The 19,265-nt window shown below is 40.4% G+C and overlaps 2 protein-coding genes across 2 annotated transcripts in view; one reads left to right on the top strand and one right to left on the bottom strand.

Moving 5' to 3' along the window:
* Nucleotides 1-979: 979 nt before the first annotated feature.
* thoc6 (THO complex 6) overlaps nt 980-19,265 on the bottom strand; it is a 189,205-nt gene continuing 170,919 nt past the window's right edge. Inside the window, exons 2-14 of the mRNA XM_062437977.1 lie at nt 10,477-10,501; nt 6,069-6,160; nt 5,900-5,964; nt 5,448-5,551; nt 5,298-5,335; nt 4,943-4,991; nt 4,561-4,632; nt 4,240-4,342; nt 4,001-4,050; nt 3,435-3,497; nt 2,752-2,862; nt 2,509-2,637; nt 980-1,127 (exon numbers count right to left, since the gene is read on the bottom strand). Of these exons, the coding sequence (XP_062293961.1) occupies nt 1,047-1,127; nt 2,509-2,637; nt 2,752-2,862; nt 3,435-3,497; nt 4,001-4,050; nt 4,240-4,342; nt 4,561-4,632; nt 4,943-4,991; nt 5,298-5,335; nt 5,448-5,551; nt 5,900-5,964; nt 6,069-6,160; nt 10,477-10,491 (972 nt within the window). The 5' untranslated portion in view covers nt 10,492-10,501 and the 3' untranslated portion in view covers nt 980-1,046. The remainder of the gene's footprint in view (nt 1,128-2,508; nt 2,638-2,751; nt 2,863-3,434; nt 3,498-4,000; nt 4,051-4,239; nt 4,343-4,560; nt 4,633-4,942; nt 4,992-5,297; nt 5,336-5,447; nt 5,552-5,899; nt 5,965-6,068; nt 6,161-10,476; nt 10,502-19,265) is intronic.
* Nucleotides 14,596-19,265, top strand: part of si:dkey-89b17.4 (zinc finger protein 646) — a gene marked incomplete at its 3' end in the record, with an annotated part of 24,934 nt that continues 20,264 nt past the window's right edge. Inside the window, 1 exon segment of the mRNA XM_062437961.1 lies at nt 14,596-14,733.

Here is a 19,265-nt window from a genome sequence, read left to right as displayed (position 1 = left end):
CTTTAGTCTCTCCATCTCTAGGTTGCCATGGTAACTCGTTGTTTTTAGTCATTTTTATGTCTCTTTTTGGTAGTTTTTAGGTTCCTGAGTTAGTGTTTTCATCTCTTTTTGGTGGTTAAATGTTATTTAATGTAAAGGTAAAATGAGCTTTATGGAGCTGTAGGGTTTATTGTAGAACCATTAGAGCCATCAGTCTACACTGCTACATCATAACATACATCCTCATAACTACTATCTTATTAAAACTATTAACTATTCATTTCACTAAAACACATGTCAATAGATACGGATATAATCTGACCCAGAACAGCCTCAATGGACAAACATCTGGAGCATCTATACAAAATATAACATTTAATATATTTTTATTTTGTTGCATTTTGGGCCACTTTAGGAAAAGTCATCAAATATCAGAATAAACTTGTGTCGACCAGGACATGTGACTGAAAGCTCCAGTAGCCAGTAAGTGAACCTTTGAGTCTAGATTATTACAAATAATAAAAACAACAACAACAACAATTTGTGTAAAATGAGACAAAAATACTTTTATTTATCATGAAACAAAATAATATAAAAAACAGTCACGTATGTGTGTGTGTGTGTGTGTGTGTGTGTGTGTGTGTGTGTGTGTGTTTTGTCATAGGCTACTTTCAGGGACAAAAGTCGTGTCCTCAACTGGTTAAACAGACTTTTGGGTGAATAATGTCCCCAGAAGTGAACTAGGACAGCGTATGTGTGTAAGGTCCCCAGAAGTGAACTAGGACAGCGTATGTGTGTATGTAATGTCCCCAGATGTGATCAAGGACAGCGTGTATGTATGTAATGTCCCCAGAAGTGAGCTAGGACAGCGTGTGTATGTAATGTCCCCAGAAGTGTTCTAGGACAGCGTGTGTGTGTAATGTCCCCAGAGTTGAGCTAGGACAGCGTGTGTGTGTAATGTCCCCAGAGTTGAGCTAGGACAGCATGTGTGTGTTATGTCCCCAGAAGTGAGCTAGGACAGCGTGTGTGTGTAATGTCCCCAGAGTTGAGCTAGGACAGTGTGTGTGTCAGAAGCTGAGGGAGAAGGCTCGGTAGGACAGGTTGGTGAAAACATCGATGTGGTTGCTGCTGCCGCCGACCGTCAGAACCTGAAACACACAAAAACTTTTATTAGAAAGATAGAAAATAAATCCTCGCTGTTTTATTTTTAGAGGTTTTTAGACTTAAATGAAAGCTGATTATTATTTAAAGCTTGTTGAAAGTTATATTTTAACCTTCGTGTCGTCCTCCCCCGTCTGTTTTGACTGTTCCTTCTTTCCTCCCTTCCTTCCTTCATTCTGTCCTTCCTTCCTCCCTTCCTTTCCTCCCCCTTCCTTCCTCTTTTCCTTACTCCCTCCCTCCTTCCTTCTTTTCTCCCTCCGTCCTTCCTTCCTTCTTTTCTCCGTCCTTCCTTTCCTTCCTCCCTCCTTTCCTTCCTTCTTCCTCCTTTCCTCCCTTCCTTCCTTCTTCCTCCCTCCCTTCCTTCTTCCTCCCTTCCTTTCTTTCCTTCTTCCTCCTTTCCTTCCTTCTTCCTCTTTTCCTTTCACCTCCCTTCCTTCCTCCCTCATTTCCCTCCTTTCCTTCCTTCCTTCCCTCCTTTCCTCCTTCCTTCTTCCTCACTCCCTTCCTTCCTGCCTCCTTTCCTTCTTTCTCCCTCCTTTCCTTCCTTCCTCCCTTCTTCCTCCCTCCTTCCCTTGGGGGAGTTCTGGTCCTCTGAAATGAGGCCAACCAGGAAGTAACTTAAACTGCATTCTATCAAAAGGCCACCAGGGGGCGACCGTTTTGGTGTCAAAATGACTTCCGTCTCTATACAAGTCAATGGAGAATTCACCAACTTCTCACTTGATTTCTAACCTCAGTAAATGTTTTCAAAATGTGTTTATGGTCTCAATCGCTAGTTTAAAGCCTTCTTCAATGCAGTATGATGTTCATTTGGGACATTTTGGCCTCCCTGATTTTATATGTGACGATAAAGCAGGGTATGCATTAGGGCGTGGCTACGTGGTGATTGACAGGTTGATTGGTTCACAGGTTCAGGAGGGCGCCTCATGCTCCTCCTGATGCCCATATAAGTAGAATCCCTGTTTTAATTTTTCCCAGCATGCACCTGAAATTTCCAAGATGGCGCTGCTCAGATTCGATACTATTGGCCTCCGAGCAGCAGTCCACAAACCAATGGGTGACGTCACGGATGTTACGTCCATTTCTTATATACAGTCTATGGTTCTGATACTTCAGGCTTACAGATTTAGAGTAAATTACTAAATGAAGTATTGTTGGGTACCGGTACCGAACACTGAGAACCGGTTCAAATGTGAACGGTATCCAACCCTAGTGGACATCCAAAGTAAGAAGATAGAATCTTTAAGATGTTTTAACTTGTGTTTGGTGTTAAAAGTCTTAAATGTAATGTTGGGAACCTGCAGAGAAACGATCCGATAATCAGATAATAATCAATCACTGATGCCGGCGGTGCGTTCACTGACTCACTCTGTGCTCGGAGCTGTTGGTGTTGAGCTGCAGTGTGTTCAGGCTCTGAGGCGTGCAGGGAATCTGAGCCTTTATGTCTCCACCCAGCAGGCAGTGGGACACGAACGCACCTTCACCTACAGCCAGGATCTGCAGCAGGAGGAGAGAGATGTTATAACATGCTAACAACACGCTAACAACATGCTAACAACACGCTAACAACACGCTAACAACACGCTAACACTCGGGCCGGCGCTGACTCACCATGTCCTGGTGGAAGCTGGCGTTTCTCTGGCAGCCGCTCAGAGGGAAGACGGAGGTAGGAGACAGAGAGCGGAGATGCCACAGAGACATAGACGGACCTCCACCACACAGCTACACACACACACACACACACACACACACACACACAGTTAGTTTAAATTTAAAGGGTTAAAATGATAAAATAAACGTATGAATAACTTCACACTTTCTTTTTTTGTGGACTCAGCATCAAATTTCTGCTTTTAATCCATTTAGAGAGAATATATTAGAGGATTATGGCAAAAATGTCTAAGTGGTGTAACCATAAAAACTTTGTACCAAATAATTCAACTTGCTTAAAAACAGTAAATTGTCAATAAAACACCATATCAACTAGTTTGGCATGATCTTACATTATAACTTTATATTAAATAAAGCTAATGGAATACAATTGTTCTACATATTACATTTACTCTGGTTACCATGGAGATCAGGAAACATTTGAAGTCATTATTAGTATAAGTCCACTTAAATACACTGTAGGTGATAAAATATGTAATATTTATCATTATTTTGTGGTTACACCATTTGACATTTTCAGGAGCATTCAGTCTTACTTTTGGTTAATTAGTAACAATGTTGTTAATTTATAATAATTTCAGATTTCTTGTTTTTTCCAGGAGACCCTGAACGCATCGTCTTACCATCCAATCAGAGTCGGTGGTCAAACAGCTGATCCACTTCCCGAACTGAGGCCGAGCACAACTCTGCAGAGAGAGGTAGCAGTTATACTGGTTATACTGGTTATACTGGTAGCAGTTATACTGGTTATACTGGTAGCAGGCACATGATATACTGGTTATACTGGTAGCAGGCACATGATATACTGGTTATACTGGTAGCAGGCACATGATATACTGGTTATACTGGTTGTACTGGTTATACTGGTAGCAGTCACATGGTATTAATGTTTATCATGTTGATACCATACAATAAATACACCACTGTTATAGTAGTAGTTACACTGGTTGTACTAGTCATACTGGTTATACTAGTCATACTGGTTATACTGGTTGTACTGGTCATACTGGTTATACTGGTTGTACTGGTTATACTGGTTGTACTAGTCATACTGGTTATACTGGTTGTACTGGTCATACTGGTTATACTGGTTATACTGGTTGTACTGGTTGTACTGGTTATACTGGTTGTACTGGTCGTACTGGTTATACTGGTTGTACTGGTTATACTGGGTAACAGAAATGATCACCTGGTACTTGTAGACTTCGATGCAGTGGACCGACTGACCCGTCCTGCTGTCTGCAAACACACAGCATGATTCATGTTAGCATTTCTTCTTCTGTGGTTTCCAACAACACGTTTAACATCACGTCCGACTCACCCCAGACCCTCATGGCTCCCCCCCCCCCCCTACTCACCCCAGACCCTCGTGGCTCCCCCCCCCTACTCACCCCAGACCCCCCCCCCCCACTCACCCCCCCTACTCACCCCAGACCCTCACGGCTCCGTCCTCCCCCCCCGACAGGATCTCCCCCTCCCGCTCTCTCACACTCACACAGTGGATGTAGTCCGAGTGTCCCTGCAAGACCGACTGAGGACACACACACACACACACACACACACACACACACACACACACACACACACACACACACACACACACACACACACACACACACGGACAAGTTATAGCCGTCTGACTCTTTATTGCAAACATTCAGATTTTTTTTTCTGGAAATATTAAAACTTTAATGTTGAAATAAAGTCAGAATAATATAAACATTAAACATTAAACTGCAGCTTTCAGACCTTAAAGACTCCGTGTTCCAGATCCATGACGTGGACGTTGTTGTCGCCTCCTCCGACTATCAGACTGTTGTCCTGAAACACACACACACACACACACACACACACACACACACACACACACACACACACACACACACACACACACACACACACACACAGAAACACACACACACACACACACACACACACACACACACACAGAAACACACACACATTAAACTTCTGTCCGAGGTTCGATAAATAATATTTTATATATATATATTTATATTAAGTTAATTCATTATAACGGTATAAACTCTTAAACTCAGTTATTGTGTAAAAGATGTGAAATAAATAAACTGCAGTAACCAGCAGCGACCACAGGGGGCGACAAACTACTCACTCTGAGACTGACGGCCATCGAGTTGATCTCTGGGATCTCCAGACTGGATCTACACACACACACACACACACACACACACACACACACACACACACACACACACACACACACACACACACACACACACACACACACACACACACACACAGAGAAAGAAACACACACACACACACACACAGAGAGAGAGAGAAACACACACACAGAAACACACACACACACACAGAGAGACACACACACACACAAACACACACAGACACACACACAGAGAGACACACACACACAAACACACACAGAGTTAATTGATCAGGATGATTTTATAATAATATTGATTCAGTGTGAAAGTTGATCAGCTCACTTGTAGTTTGGTCTTTTGGTCCAAAGAGGTTTCACATTCTGAGGAGAGTCAAAAAAACACGTTAAATATATTAAATATATTAAATATATTAATAATGATTCTGTCTCCTTAAACTCAGCTGTTGGTTCTGTAGTTTAAACTCGGTTCTACCTTCTTGATGAGCTCGGCCCAGCTCCAGGCGCTGACCTCTCCGTTTCCGGCGCTCATCAGGTGACAGTCGGTGGACAGAAGAGAGAAGACGGGTCCTTCATGAGCTGAGGGACAGAACAGGTTTCAGCTTTTAGTCACAGTTCAGACTCCTGAAGATGTCCCCTGTAGACTCAGTGTTATTATGCAGAAACACATCACAGCCTTCAATTTCAACCTTTATTACTAAAGTAGCAGCTTAACTATTATAATCCTTCTAGACCTCAGTGCAGCTTTTGACACATTAAATCAAACTTTAGTCGACCGTCTAAAGGCTCGTCCAATAAAGCCGATACTGATGAGCTGTTACAACCATTTAAATAACATAACTACATGTATAGTTATAGTTAAAATGATGTTGTTGCAGTCATCTGTTACTTTCTTCATTAAAGGAAAGAAGAGAGAAAGAAACTTACCTGTGAACGTGAGAACAGGTTTCTGATTGGCTGCGGTCGCTTCTGGACTCAGAGCTGCGGACAGGCTGCAACAGGAAGTACATCATCATCATCATCATCATCATCATCATCATCATCATCATCATCATCACTGTGACACAACATGCAGCTTTCCGTCCTGGGGTCTGACCTGAAGAGGCCGATCTCTCCGTAGTTGTTTCCGGCCGCCAGGAATCGACCGCAGGGAGAGAAACTCTGAGAGAAGACGGACATGTGGAGCAGCTGCGGACACAAAAAACACGACATTTTATCACCTGAGCGTCTCCACGGCAACGCCACGTCACATCTCAGAGGTTAGTTTCAGTTTCCTGACGACGGATCCCGTCGGAAAACGCTGTAAAACCGACTGAATGACTTTACAGCAACAAACATTAAAGATTAAATGCGGCTCGTCTTGATCTGTTTCATGATGTTAAATCTCTACAAACTCTAAAGAGTAAATTATTAATTTATTAATCGATAAAGTCACCTGAAGATTAATCAGTAATGAAAGTAATCGTTAGCTGCAGACTAACTTTAGACTAAACATGAGTCATTAAAACATAATAATTGTTCGGACTAACGTTGACGTCCATGATGTCTTGCTGCAATCAGTCACTGAGCTGTGTATTCTACTTTCAGCCACTAGGAGGCGCTCTAACAAATTATCCTGTAGCAGCCTAATTCTGCCCGTTTTTAATGTAATAAGCCAGAGGAGTCAAACATGAGGCCCGTGGACCAGAACAGGCCCACCGGGGGGTTCTAATCAGGCCCACTTTCCTTCATTCCTTCCATCTTTCCTTCCTTCCTTCCTGTCTCATTTTCCTTCCATCTTTCCTTCTTTCTTTCCTTCCTGTCTTCTTTCTGTCTTCTCTTCCTTCCTTCCATCTTTTTGCCTCATCAGATCATATTGGTCTGTATGCGGCCCTTGAATGAAAATGACTTCCTGTAATAAACCAACAACGTAACTTTTTGTCAACAACTTATTACGTTATTGGCTTGGTAAAAAACACATTATATCCAATAAATGAAACTTAAATAAAGAAATATTAGAATATTATTGTTATTGGTTCCAGTTATAACATTTGTAACGTTGCTTTTCCCCCCCCCATGCCAGTAAGGTTTCCAACTTACTACATTATTACGTTATGATGTTATCACATAAAAGCTTCCAGGAAGTAAAGGATAATATTTTCAGGTGTGAAATATGTGGAGCAGAGTTGAGCTACGGTGGCTTCACATGGACAAAAAGCTGCTGTCTGCTGTGATGGTTGCTAAGGGAGACGGACCTTTATTTGTATGGAATCAATCTTTATTTATAAAGCGCCAAATCACAACAAAGTTATCTCAAGGCTCTTTCCACATAGAGCAGGTCTAAACCGAACTCTTCAGGTTTAATTTAAAGAGACCCAACATTCACACATGAGCAGCACTTGGTGACAATGGAGAGAAAAAACTCTCTTTAAACAGGAAGAAACCTCAGAACCAGAACCAGAACCAGGCTCACAGTGGTAGAGAGAGGAAGGAGAGGTGAGAGAGGAGAGAGGAGAGAGAGGAAGGAGAAGAAGGAGAGGAGAGAGAGGAGGGAGAGGAAGGAGAGGAAGGAGAGAGGAGAGAGAGGAAGGAGAGAGAGAGAGGAAGGAGAGGAGAGAGGAAGGAGAGAGGAGAGAGAGGAAGGAGAGAGGAGAGAGAGGAAGGGGAGGAAGGACAGAGGAGAGAGAGGAAGGAGAGGAGAGAGAGGAAGGAGAGAGGAAGGAGAGGAGAGAGAGAGGAAGGAGAGAGGAGAGAGAGGAAGGGGAGGAAGGACAGAGGAGAGAGAGGAAGGAGAGGAGAGAGAGGAAGGAGAGGAGAGAGAGAGGAAGGAGAGGGGAGAGAGAGGAGAGGAGAGGAGAGAGAGAGGAGAGGAGAGAGAGAGGAAGGAGAGGAGAGAGGAAGGAGAGGAGAGAGAGGAAGGAGAGAGGAAGGAGAGGAGAGAGAGAAAGGAGAGGAGAGAGATGAAGGAGAGAGGAAGGAGAGGAGAGAGAGGAAGGAGAGAGAGGAAGGAGAGGAGAGGAAGGAGAGGAGAGAGAGGAAGGAGAGGAGAGAGAGGAAGGAGAGGGGAGAGGAAGGAGAGGAGAGAGAGGAAGGAGAGGAGGGAGGAAGGAGAGGAGAGAGAGAGGAAGGAGAGAGAGAGAGGAGGGAGGGAGGAAGGACAGATGGAAGGAAGGAAGGAAGGAAGGAAGGAAGGAAGGAAGGAAGGAACAGTTAAAACAGACGGGAGGACGACACAAAGGTTAAACTCAGAACTCATGATTATAGTTATAGAGGATTTATTAAAAGTTAAATTAATAAATAAGTTAATTATGATGTCTGATGGGTAGAGATGGGAATTGATAAGTATTGATATCGATGCCGTTATTAATCCTCTTATCAATTCCTGATCTTTTTATTTGTGTTTTAAAAGTTTAAAGTGTTTATCAGTGAGCTCATAACTGGTAGAGAAGATAAAAGTTAACTTAATTAATTAATTAATACATTTTAAGGTATCTTACAGTCTCCTTCCTGTCTGATAATAACACACTGAGGTAATAATTAACTTATTTATTCATTTAACCTTCATGTCGTCCTCCCGGGTCAAATTTCCTTCCTTCCTTCCTCTTTCTTTGCTCCCTCTTCCTTCCTAATTCTTTCCTCACTTCTTTCCTTTCCTCCTTCCTTCCTCCCTCCCTCCTTTCCTTCCTTCCTCCATCCTTACTCCCTTCCTTCCATCTTTCCTTCCTTCCTTTATTCCATCTTTCCTCCATTACTTCCTTCTTTCCTTTCCTCCCTTCCCTCCTTCCTTCCATCCTTCCTCCCTTCTTTCCTCCCATCCTTTCTTCCTTCATTCCTTTCATCCTTCCTCCCTTACTCCCTTTCTTCCTTCCTTCATTTCTTCCTTCTATCCTTCCATCCTTCCTCCCTTCATTCATTTCTTCCTTCTATCCTTCCATCCTTCCTTCCTTCCATCCTTTCTTCCTTCATTCCTTTCATCCTTCCTCCCTTACTCCCTTTCTTCCTTCCTTCCTTCCATCCTTCCATCTTTCCTTCCTTCCTTCCCTCGAGGACAACAGGAGGGTTAATAATATAGTAGTTATGAGGATGTTATGATGTAGCAGTGAAGACTGACCCTAAACCCCACAGCTCCATAAAGCTCATTTTACCTTTAAATAACATTTAGCCTTCCTGTCGTCCTCCCGGGTCAAACTGACCCCGTCTATTTTGACTGTTCCTTCTTCCCTTCCTTCTGTCCTTCCTGTCTTTCCTCCCTTCCTTATTTCCGTCTGTCCTTCCTCCCTCTTTCCTGCCTTCCTTTCCTTCCTTCCTCCCTCCATTTCCTCCCTCCTTCCTTCCTTCCTTTCCTTCTTTCCTCCCTCCTTCCATCTTTCCTCGCTTCCTTCTTTCTCCCTCCTTTCCTTCCTTCCTTCCTCCCTTCCTTCCTCCGTCCTTTCCTTCCTTCTCTTCTTCCTTCCCTCCTTCCTTCCTCCCTTCCTCCGTCCTTTCCTTCCTTCTCTTCTTCCTTCCCTCCTTCCTTCTTCCTCCCTGCTTTCCTTCCTTCTTCCTTCCTCCCTCCTTTCTTCCTTCCTTCCTCCCTTCCTTCTTCCTCCCTCCTTTCCTTCCTTCTTCCTCCCTCTCTCCTTTCCTTCCTTCTTCCTCTCTTCCTTCCTCCCTTCCTTCTTCCTCTCTCCTTTCCTTCCTTCTTCCTCTCTTCCTTCCTCCCTTCCTTCTTCCTCCCTCCTTTCCTTCCTTCTTCCTCCCTTCCTTCCTTCCCTCGAGGACAACAGGAGGGTTAAATACATTTCCATCCTTATTGCTGTGTTATATTTTCATGTCTGAGGTAAAACATGATATAGTGTGATAGATGTTTAGTGGTCTCTCTCTCTGCTCTCTGAGACATGAATCAAGGTTTAATCACATTTATTGATCAGTCAGTGAGACTATTGATGCTTTCTAAACACATCTGGGCTTCAATGTTTGGTAGAGACACTTTTTATGAGGAGTCTTAACTTTCACTATATTTTGCATATTTCTAAATACTTAATTTAACTACAGAAGGAAGTTAAAGCTCATTAAAGCTCTGATATGATCACTTCCCATAGAAACACTTTAAATGAAATGTGTTTATATAAATGAGCAAAAACAAAATAAAAACAACCCGAATTAACCAACAGTGTCTCTTTAACGTGGAAATGTTTTTAAACTAATTATAAAACGTGAATAAATGTTTTTAACTAGTGTGAAATCTTAATTTAGCAGATTTCTGAAGGTAGTTTGGCTCCATTCTGTCTCTATTTAACCTCTCACAGCTAAAATAAGGACAGAAACGTTAAAATAATCATAATTACATCATTGTTGTTGACTTATTATTAGTTAATAAGTTTAATATGAGTATAATATATCAGATATCATGTTTATTATTGGACGTTTGAAGCAGATAAACAACACAAAGCGCTAAACGAGCCTGACAATAAACGCAGATTTGTGTTAAAAGTTGATTTAATTCCCGCCAGAAGCTTCAGTTTAACAGAAGAGACGAACTTTACCTCGACTGGACCCATTCTGCTGCTGGAAGAGCTCACAAACCCGCAGAAAGGCAAGAAAAAGGCTCCAAACTCCAAGTGTGAAGATTTAACAGACCGACGAGAAGGAAGCACGGCGAGGGGGAGATGACGTCAGCGCCGAGGCAAGGGATTCTGGGACATGTAGTCCATAAGCGAGCAGTAGGACTACAAAATTAAATGAAATGAAATGAAATAAAATTTAAATAAAATAAAATAACATGAAATGAAATGCAATAAAATAAAAAAAAATTTGATTAGATTTGATTTGATTTAATTTGATTTAATTTAATTTAATTTAAATAAAATAACATGAAATTAAATAAAATTTAAATTAAATTAAATAACATGAAATAAAATTAAATAATAACATGAAATAAAATAAAATTTAATTTAATTTAATTTAATTTAATTTAAAATAAATAAAATAAAATAAAATGAAATTAAATGAAATTAAATTAAAATAAAGTAATAAAGTAATAAAGTAAAACAGTCATAAAGTAATAAAGTAAAACAGTCATAAAGTAATAAAGTACAGAAACCAACCAAGCAATACTGATAACCTTCGCTGACTACTAGATCAGAAACGGTCAGTTTTACTACCAGTTATCTGATTTAACAACCTGAGGTGTTTAAGTTAAGACACTCATGACCCAATAAATCCCTCACACATGATAATGTGAAATGCAACAAAAATAATAAATAATAATACATTTTATTTATAAAACACTTTACATTTGAAAAACAAAACTCAAAGTGAAACTTTATGTGAAGAACACAAATTATTGTTCAAAGCTGATTCATTCATGTCTTCGTATGCAGAGGAGACCTTAACAGACATCCCATAATAAGCAGTGACAGGAGATACATGAATCACATCATATCTCTGAGCTGATAAAATGACCTCAGAGTGTCATTTGCCCCGATGATCCTCCAGCAGCAGCCTGGCCTGGCTCGGCTCGGCTCGGCCCGGCTCGGCTCGGTTGGGCTCGGCTCGATTCGGCTCGGTTGGGCTCGGTTGGGCTCGGTTGGGTTGGGCTCGGCTCGGTTGGGCTCGGCTCGGCTCGGCTCGGCTCGGCTCGGCATGTTTGTGTAGAATCAGCCTCCACAGAGCCGGAGACACAGCCAGCAGTGTTTCTGAGGCTGCTGCAGGGTTTAAAACAAAAACAAAAAACTTCTGACCTAAACTTTTTTACGGCCAATCATAAACAGTTAAACCATCTACGTTTCCATAGAAACACTTTAACGGATTTAAGGTGAAACAAGGTGAGAAAACGGCCAATTGTTCTCCTGCTGAACAAGATTATAATTCACCCAACAACCATTGCTGCTCCTTAATAAATGAAATGGTGTTCACCGCACTCATTGGACCAAAGTTAGACTTTGTGAGATTTATGACAGTGTAGACCCCTTTTGGAAAAATGTCATCAAACACCTGCGAATCAATCAATCATCATCATGTGCACATGTTTGGTCATCATGTACATCTGTGTATAACTACTGGTTACTGGGACAGTTATTGAGCCTCATCCCTTCACTGCTTTGTTTGGCATCTCTCGACTGCTTTCGCCGAGACTCCAAGCAGATTTTATAGCTTTTGTGAGATTATTGGCAAGACGTCTAATCCTAGTGAAGAGTAAATCACCGACACCACCATCCCATAAACACTGTGGATAATAGAGATTTTCAATCATTTGAGGCTCCTCCAGATGTGAAGCTCAGACACGTCAGAGATGTTAAACTCTATAATATTATTATATAAGGATAAAAAACAACTTATAGGAATAATGTATGTTCTGTTGGTGCAGGAGATGTTAGGTTGTTATATTTCAATCAAACTAAACATTTTAAATCATTTTTCTCCATTATAATAACACAGAGACTACCGACGTCCATGGTGTCTTACTACCAACCTCACGATGGGGACGATGTCACATATTAGACGGTTCATATGTTTATATCTTCATATCTTCATATCTTTATATCTTTAGAATCAGCTGAAGGAGAGTCGGACTTCTCTATTCCTGCCTGATGCTTTAGACTTTCATTACACATTAAAATCTATTCAGAAAAGAGGAAGGATGTAAGTAGAGGAGGAAGGAAGTAAAGATGGAAGGAAGGAAGGAAAGATGAGAGGGAGGAAGGGAGGAATGAGGAAAGAAGGAAGGAAAGAAGGAGTAAGGAGGGAGGAAAAGAGGAAGGAAGGAAGTAGAGGAGGAAGGAAGTAAAGATGGAAGGAAGCAAGGAAGGATGGAAGGAAGTGAGGAAAGAAAGAGGGAAGGAAGGGAAGAACAAAGGAAAAATTAAAGAAAGAGGAAGGGAGGAAGGTAAGACGGAACAGTTAAAAGAGAGACGGGGTCAATTTGACCCGGGAGGACGACAGGAGGGTTAAATATGTTTTAAGCTGTTTTTAATCTGTGATGCTGCAGTTTATGGAGACTGATTACAGTTATTTATGAGGTTTCACCAAACATTCAATAACATTACCGTTCCAGTCATTAGACATGTTTATAACAGAATCAGCTGAAGGAGAGTCAGACTTCTCTATTCCTGCCTGATGCTTTAGACTTTCATTACACATTAAAATCTATTCAGTATTCAGTTTAAGAGGAATTCAAAGTAAAAACCTGTTGAATCAACATGTTTGAAAAGTTTTAGTGACAATAAACAAGATCAGAATCAAACCGCCTGTTTGGCTTTTTCAATTCTTTTTTCATTGAGTCCAAAATAAATTTATATTGTCTGTAAATAATAGTTTTTAGTATTTTATAAACGTCACATATATCAGCTGGAAAAGAGGAAGGAAGTAAGTAGAGGAGGAAGGAAGTAAAGATGGAAGGAAGGAAGGAAAGATGAAAGGGAGGAATGAGGAAGGAAGGAAGGAAGGAAGAAAGGAGTAAGGAGGGAGGAAAAGAGGAAGGAAGTAAGTAGAGGAGGAAGGAAGCAAAGATGGAAGGAAGGAAGGAAAGATGAAAGGGAGGAAGGGAGGAATGAGGAAGGAAGGAAGGAAGGAAGGAAGAAAGGAGTAAGGAGGGAGGAAAAGAGGAAGGAAGTAAGTAGAGGAGGAAGGAAGGAAGGAAAGATGAAAGGGAGGAAGGGAGGAATGAGGAAGGAAGGAAGGAAGGAAGGAAGGAAGGAAGAAAGGAGTAAGGAAGGAGGAAAAGAGGAAGGAAGGAAGTAGAGGAGGAAGGAAGTAAAGATGGAAGGAAGGAAAGATGAAAGGGAGAAAGGGAGGAATGAGGAAAGAAGGAAGGAAAGAAGGAAGGATGAAAGGATGTGAGGAAAGAAAGAGGGAAGGAGGGGAAGAACGAAGGAAAAATGAAAGAAAGAGGAAGGAAGGAAAGAGAGAACAGAAGAAGAAAGGAAAAGGAAAAGAGGAAAGAATGACAGAGGAAGGAAGGAAGGAAGGAAGGAAGGAAGGAAGGAAGGAAGGAAGGAAGGAAGGAAGGAAGGAAGGAAGGAAAGAGGATGGAGGGAGGAAGGACAGATGGAAGGAAGGAACAGTTAAAACAGACGGGGGTCAAAACGACAGGAAGGTTAAGCACCTTGTAATCAGAAGATCGGTGGTTCGATTCCCGGCTCCTCCAGTCAGCATGTTGATGTGTCTTTGGGCCAAACACTACTAGCTCCTGTCATCAGTGTGTGAATGAGACGTAGAGTAAAAGAGCTTTGAGTGGTGATAACGACTAGAAGCAGTCCATTTATCAAGATGAAATTATTCATATACTTTTATATTATTTCCATCATCTCCTCTCTGTGTCTCTCTGTCTTCTTCATCTGGTCAAAAGCAGAACAACACAAAGCAAAGACACACAACACAGAGAGCAGCAACAAGATGAAATACAGTAAGAACATATAATAAGATGATGAACATATAATATAAAGGTTTATAAATAATAAATATAATTTCACTGTCTTCTACCTTCATCTTGTTGCTCTGTGTGTTGTGTTCTTTGCTTTGTGTTGTTCTGCTTTTATCCTATTTGTTTAATTAAAAGCTGCTCTATAATTAAAGTTATTATTATTATCATCACCACCCCCCCCCCCTCCCCCCCTGTTAGTGAGGCAGCCTCCACAGAGAGAGGCGGGACACCGGAAACAGCCAAAGCACCAAAAGTCTGGTTGTAGAGCAGCAGGAGGAAACAAATATATCCAGATAACATGCCTAATCCGTGAAACGTGCACATTCTGCATCCCCCCGCCGTGCACCACAGAGCGCGCGGGCACGGAGGCCAGCTGAGGGTGAGTTTTTTTGAGCTTTTACCGGAGAAATAATCGGTGTTTTTTCTCTGGCGGCGGCCGCGCGCTTGTGTGGAGAGATCTTTGTGTTAGCCTCGGGATGCTAACCGCTAGCTTGTTAGCCGCTAGCCGTGATGCTACAGCGGTGCTTCTCTGTGTTCGCGGTAACCGGAGTTTAATCACCGGGGAGCGGCTCGGTCATCCGTTGCACCGGCTGCTTTGTGGTAATTGTGTGCTTGTGTGTTTATCGTTTTGTTGTGCTGAACTTCCGCCCCCCCCTCCCTTCCTCCCCCATTTTTTCTCTCATCGCGGGGGGGGGGGTCGCTATGCTAAGCTAAGCTAACTAGCCTGGAGCTAATACTAACGGTTGCTCGGGCCGTTAATGTCTGCTTTTTAATAACAATTTAATATAAATAAATATTAAAACATATAAAGGGGGGCTTGTGTTTACATATTGTTTTAAATACCTATTTAAACCTCCACCACCCGCCTCTTAGAGGGGCTGGTTGTAGCCGGGTTGGAGGTTGTGTTTGCGGGGTTGAAAAAGGCGAAGCTAGCCCTGTTAGCATGGTTAGCATCGTTAGCATCGGGGGGAAAATGGCTCGCTGCTCAGAAAGCCATTTTCCGATGAAATGGGGTCTCAGTGAAAGTGGTGAAGGTGTTGCTCCGCTCTGCTGTGCTTCATCACATCGGTAGGTTTTATACTTTTTAAAACCACTGGATTAGTCTCCGTTTGGTTAACTACTACCGATACCCCCGCCACCACCCCTGTGCTTCCCGCCGCGTGTAGCCGGGGTTAGGCGCCTATCCCCCGGGTAGAAATCGGGGAGTCGACCGTAGAAAATGTCGGCGTCGGCAGCGAGAGAGAGGAGATGGCCCGCTTTGTCCTGATACCTTCATGCCGGGAGGTTGAACCAGGCCAAGGTCAGGGTGCCTTACTGCTGCTGCTGCGGGTGTTTCTGTGCTTGTCTCCTTTTTTTATTTTATCTTCATCCAGACATTTTTAAAAGCGTGTTGTGTGCAGGCTGCAGCCGGGTTACAGCTTTAGGGGAGACGGGGATCTTAAATCTGCTGCTTTCTCCCCCTCTGGAAAAACAACATGTGTGAGCAGAGCTGCTGATTCCTGCAGGGGGAATATATATGCACTCATGCTTCTTTTATTTTAGACTAATAATGCTTAAAACGGTCACATGCATTGGTTTTTATTAGTGATTAAAGTGCAGGCGCCTTTTTTTTTTCTTCTTTTTTTTTTTTTTAAAGCAGCTTCAGTTTGTTTACATTTTGTTGGCTTCAGGCTCACTGGAGGAAGAAAATTGTCTTGCTCTGCTTCATCAAATCGGAGGTTTTATGCTTTAAAAACACTTGATTTGTCTCGATTGGTTAACCACCACCAGCACCCCTCTGCTCCCCTCCTCATGTATCCGGGTTTAGGCGCCTCTCCCCCGGGTAGAAATCGGGGAGTCGACCGTAGAAAATGTCGGCTGTGAGTCGGAGGAGATTGGCCTGCTTTGTCCCGATTGGTGGTCAAGAGTCAGGGAGCTAAATCTGCTGCTTTCCCTCCTCTTGGAAAATGCACAAAAAAACCCAACATGTGTGAGCAGAGCTGCTGATTCCTGCAGGAGAATATATGCACTCATGCTTCTTTTATTTTAGACACTTTAATAATGCTTAAAACTGTCACATGCATTGATTATAATAGTGATTAAAGTGCAGGCGCCTTTTTTTTAAGCAGCTCAGCCTCAGTTTGTTTACATTATGTTGGCTTCAGGCTCACTGGAGGAAGAAAAGAAAAGAGAGAAAACTGTTATTTGATTGGCTGCCTGTTTGAGAGGTTTGATTCAAATCTGAGTGAATGAGAAGCATCATGTGTGACGTCTGAATGAAGCTTATTAATGATCAATACTGTCTTTAAAGAAGTTAGATTATTGATCAACACCACACTAAAATAAGAAGAGCTAATTAGAGCTGGAGCAATTAGTGCAGAGGTGTCAAACATACGGCTCGAGGGCCAAAACCGGCCGCTGGGGAACTTTGCAGAAATATATATATTTAATTTTTTCAGTGCTTTATTTATTGATTTTTAAGTTGAAAACAAACACAGTCTCAGCAATAAGGAAACAAATAAGTAGTACTAATATATATATACAAGAAATATACATTCATACACTTATATTATACAGTCAAATATCGACATTATATACACGCAGAAGTATATTTATATTTTATGTTTTCAACACATTTGACAGCTGTAAAACCTGCGATAAAGGTCGTGAAGATGTGCAGTAAAGGCTGTAATGTTGTTTATGAAAATACACTTTACTGTATAAAATGTTAAGAGCTAATTAGAGCTGGAACAATTAGTGCAGAGGTGTCAAACATACGGCTCGAGGGCCAAAAACCGGCCGCTGGGGAACTTAGATACTGGATTTTTGAGGCCAATACATATATATAGATACACATATATCACCCAATAATTATATATTATGTGTAATGCAATTTTTTCTGCATTGATCCTTTAAAAACGTGCGATACAGGTTTGTAGTTAAGGTTGTGATATTTAACCAGATGAGAATAAACGCAGTGAAACAGTAAAGAAGCTGGGACTTTAATATTTATAAATAACTAAACAACAAAAAAACATCACTTAAAAAAACATTTAAGTATTTATTAAACTTGAATTAAGACAAAGGATCAAAATCACATTAAAAGCAGATGTATAACTTTAATTACAACATACACAGAAACTGATTTATCTGCACAAATGTCTTTTAAAGTGGCTCAAAATGCACTAAAATGAAAATATAATTAGAATGTAATGCTTTTGTTTAGGTGCTATAAATGTTTTGATTCTTTGTTAAATTAATAGTTTATAGTTTTAACCCTCACCTGCTGTTCAGGGTGAAATTTGAGATTTATAAAAACACTTTATTCACATTTATTTATCTGGATATCTTTATAGATGCAAATGGACAAATTTAACCTGTTAATAAAAGAACTCAATTGAAACATGTAATATTCTTCATATTCTATAAAGAGAAGATGAATCAAACATTAATTAATGACTTTATGAATGTGAGCTGCTGCAGAGATTATTAGTATTAACAGTAAAGGTTTAATATTATTATGTTATTAATAGTTTTATAAATAGTTTAATTATGTTCAATAAAGTTGTTGTAATTTCCACTGTCAGAGAGCAGAGAGAGTATTTCAGGTTTAATATCACACTTCTGTCTTATTTAACATAATAAAATATAATATAATAATAATTAAATGTATTTAATTGAATGTTTTCAATCAGCTTCTGTGCAAAATAACCTGATAAAACAGACGTAATATAGTTGAAACTGCTTATTTTTAACAGTAAATAGACAATTTATTATTTTATGAATTTATAATAATAATAATTGTCATTTATTTATTTATTTGACTAATTCATCCCACCTGACATCAGATTGAGCTGCATGAGACCTGAATGAGTCATTAATCATCTGGAGTCTGTTGAGTCTTTAATGTGAATCTGAGTTAATAACAAAGGATAAAAATGCAGCTGTAAGAATATTTTGTAGTTGTTTCACTTATTTTAATTCTAATTATAATTATTTTAATTAGCTGTTAGTTCTCGCTGCTCCTCCAGCTGTTTATCTCTGATGTTTCTTATTTTTAAATCTTTTTTTCAGCCTTTTTTTCATCAGTCATTGAGGCTGCTGCTGAAATACTCAATTAAAGTTTGACAGTATTTTGGAGGTTTATCTCCGCTGAGTTACTGTTTAGTTAAAGATGCATCAAACACACGTCTCATGTTTTAATGCTGCTGCTCAACGTTCATGATGTCAGTAATAATAAGTGTTGGTAAGATGATGAATTAATAAATCAGTTAAACTAGATTTAAAAGCAGCATCAGGTTTGTTAAAATGTACATTTAGTATTTTTGTTGGTTTTATATCATTTGAAATGACATTAAACCATTTTTTTACCAAAAGTAAGACTGAATGCTCCTGAAAATGTCAAATGGTGTAACCACAAAATAATGATAAATATTACATATTTTATCACCTACAGTGTATTTAAGTGGACTTATACTAATAATGACTTCATTTAAAACATGTAAATGTTTCCTGATCTCCATGGTAACCAGAGTAAATGTAATATTTAGAACAATTATATTCCATTACCTTTATTTAATATAAAGTTATAATGTAAGATCAGGCCAAACTAGTTGATATGGTGTTTTATTGACTATTTACTGTTTTTAAGCAAGTTGAATTATTTGGTACAAAGTTTTTATGGTTACACCACTTAGACATTTTTGCCATAATCCTCTAATATATTCTCTCTAAATGGATTAAAAGCAGAAATTTGATGCTGGGTCCACAAAAAAAGAATGTGTGAAGTTATTCATACGTTTATTTTATCATTTTAACCCTTTAAATTTAAACTAAACCTCATGGACACAATAAAACATCACTGAGCCTTAAACAGAAGTGACGTTTACAGCAGATCAGAGACATTTTGAGCCGATGGTGTCGCTTCATTTA

Source organism: Scomber scombrus, chromosome 18 (assembly GCF_963691925.1).
Source record: "Scomber scombrus chromosome 18, fScoSco1.1, whole genome shotgun sequence".
NCBI classification, from domain to species: domain Eukaryota; kingdom Metazoa; phylum Chordata; class Actinopteri; order Scombriformes; family Scombridae; genus Scomber; species Scomber scombrus.
Note: the sequence above shows the minus strand (reverse complement) of the source record. Positions and strands in the feature narration are given on the sequence as shown.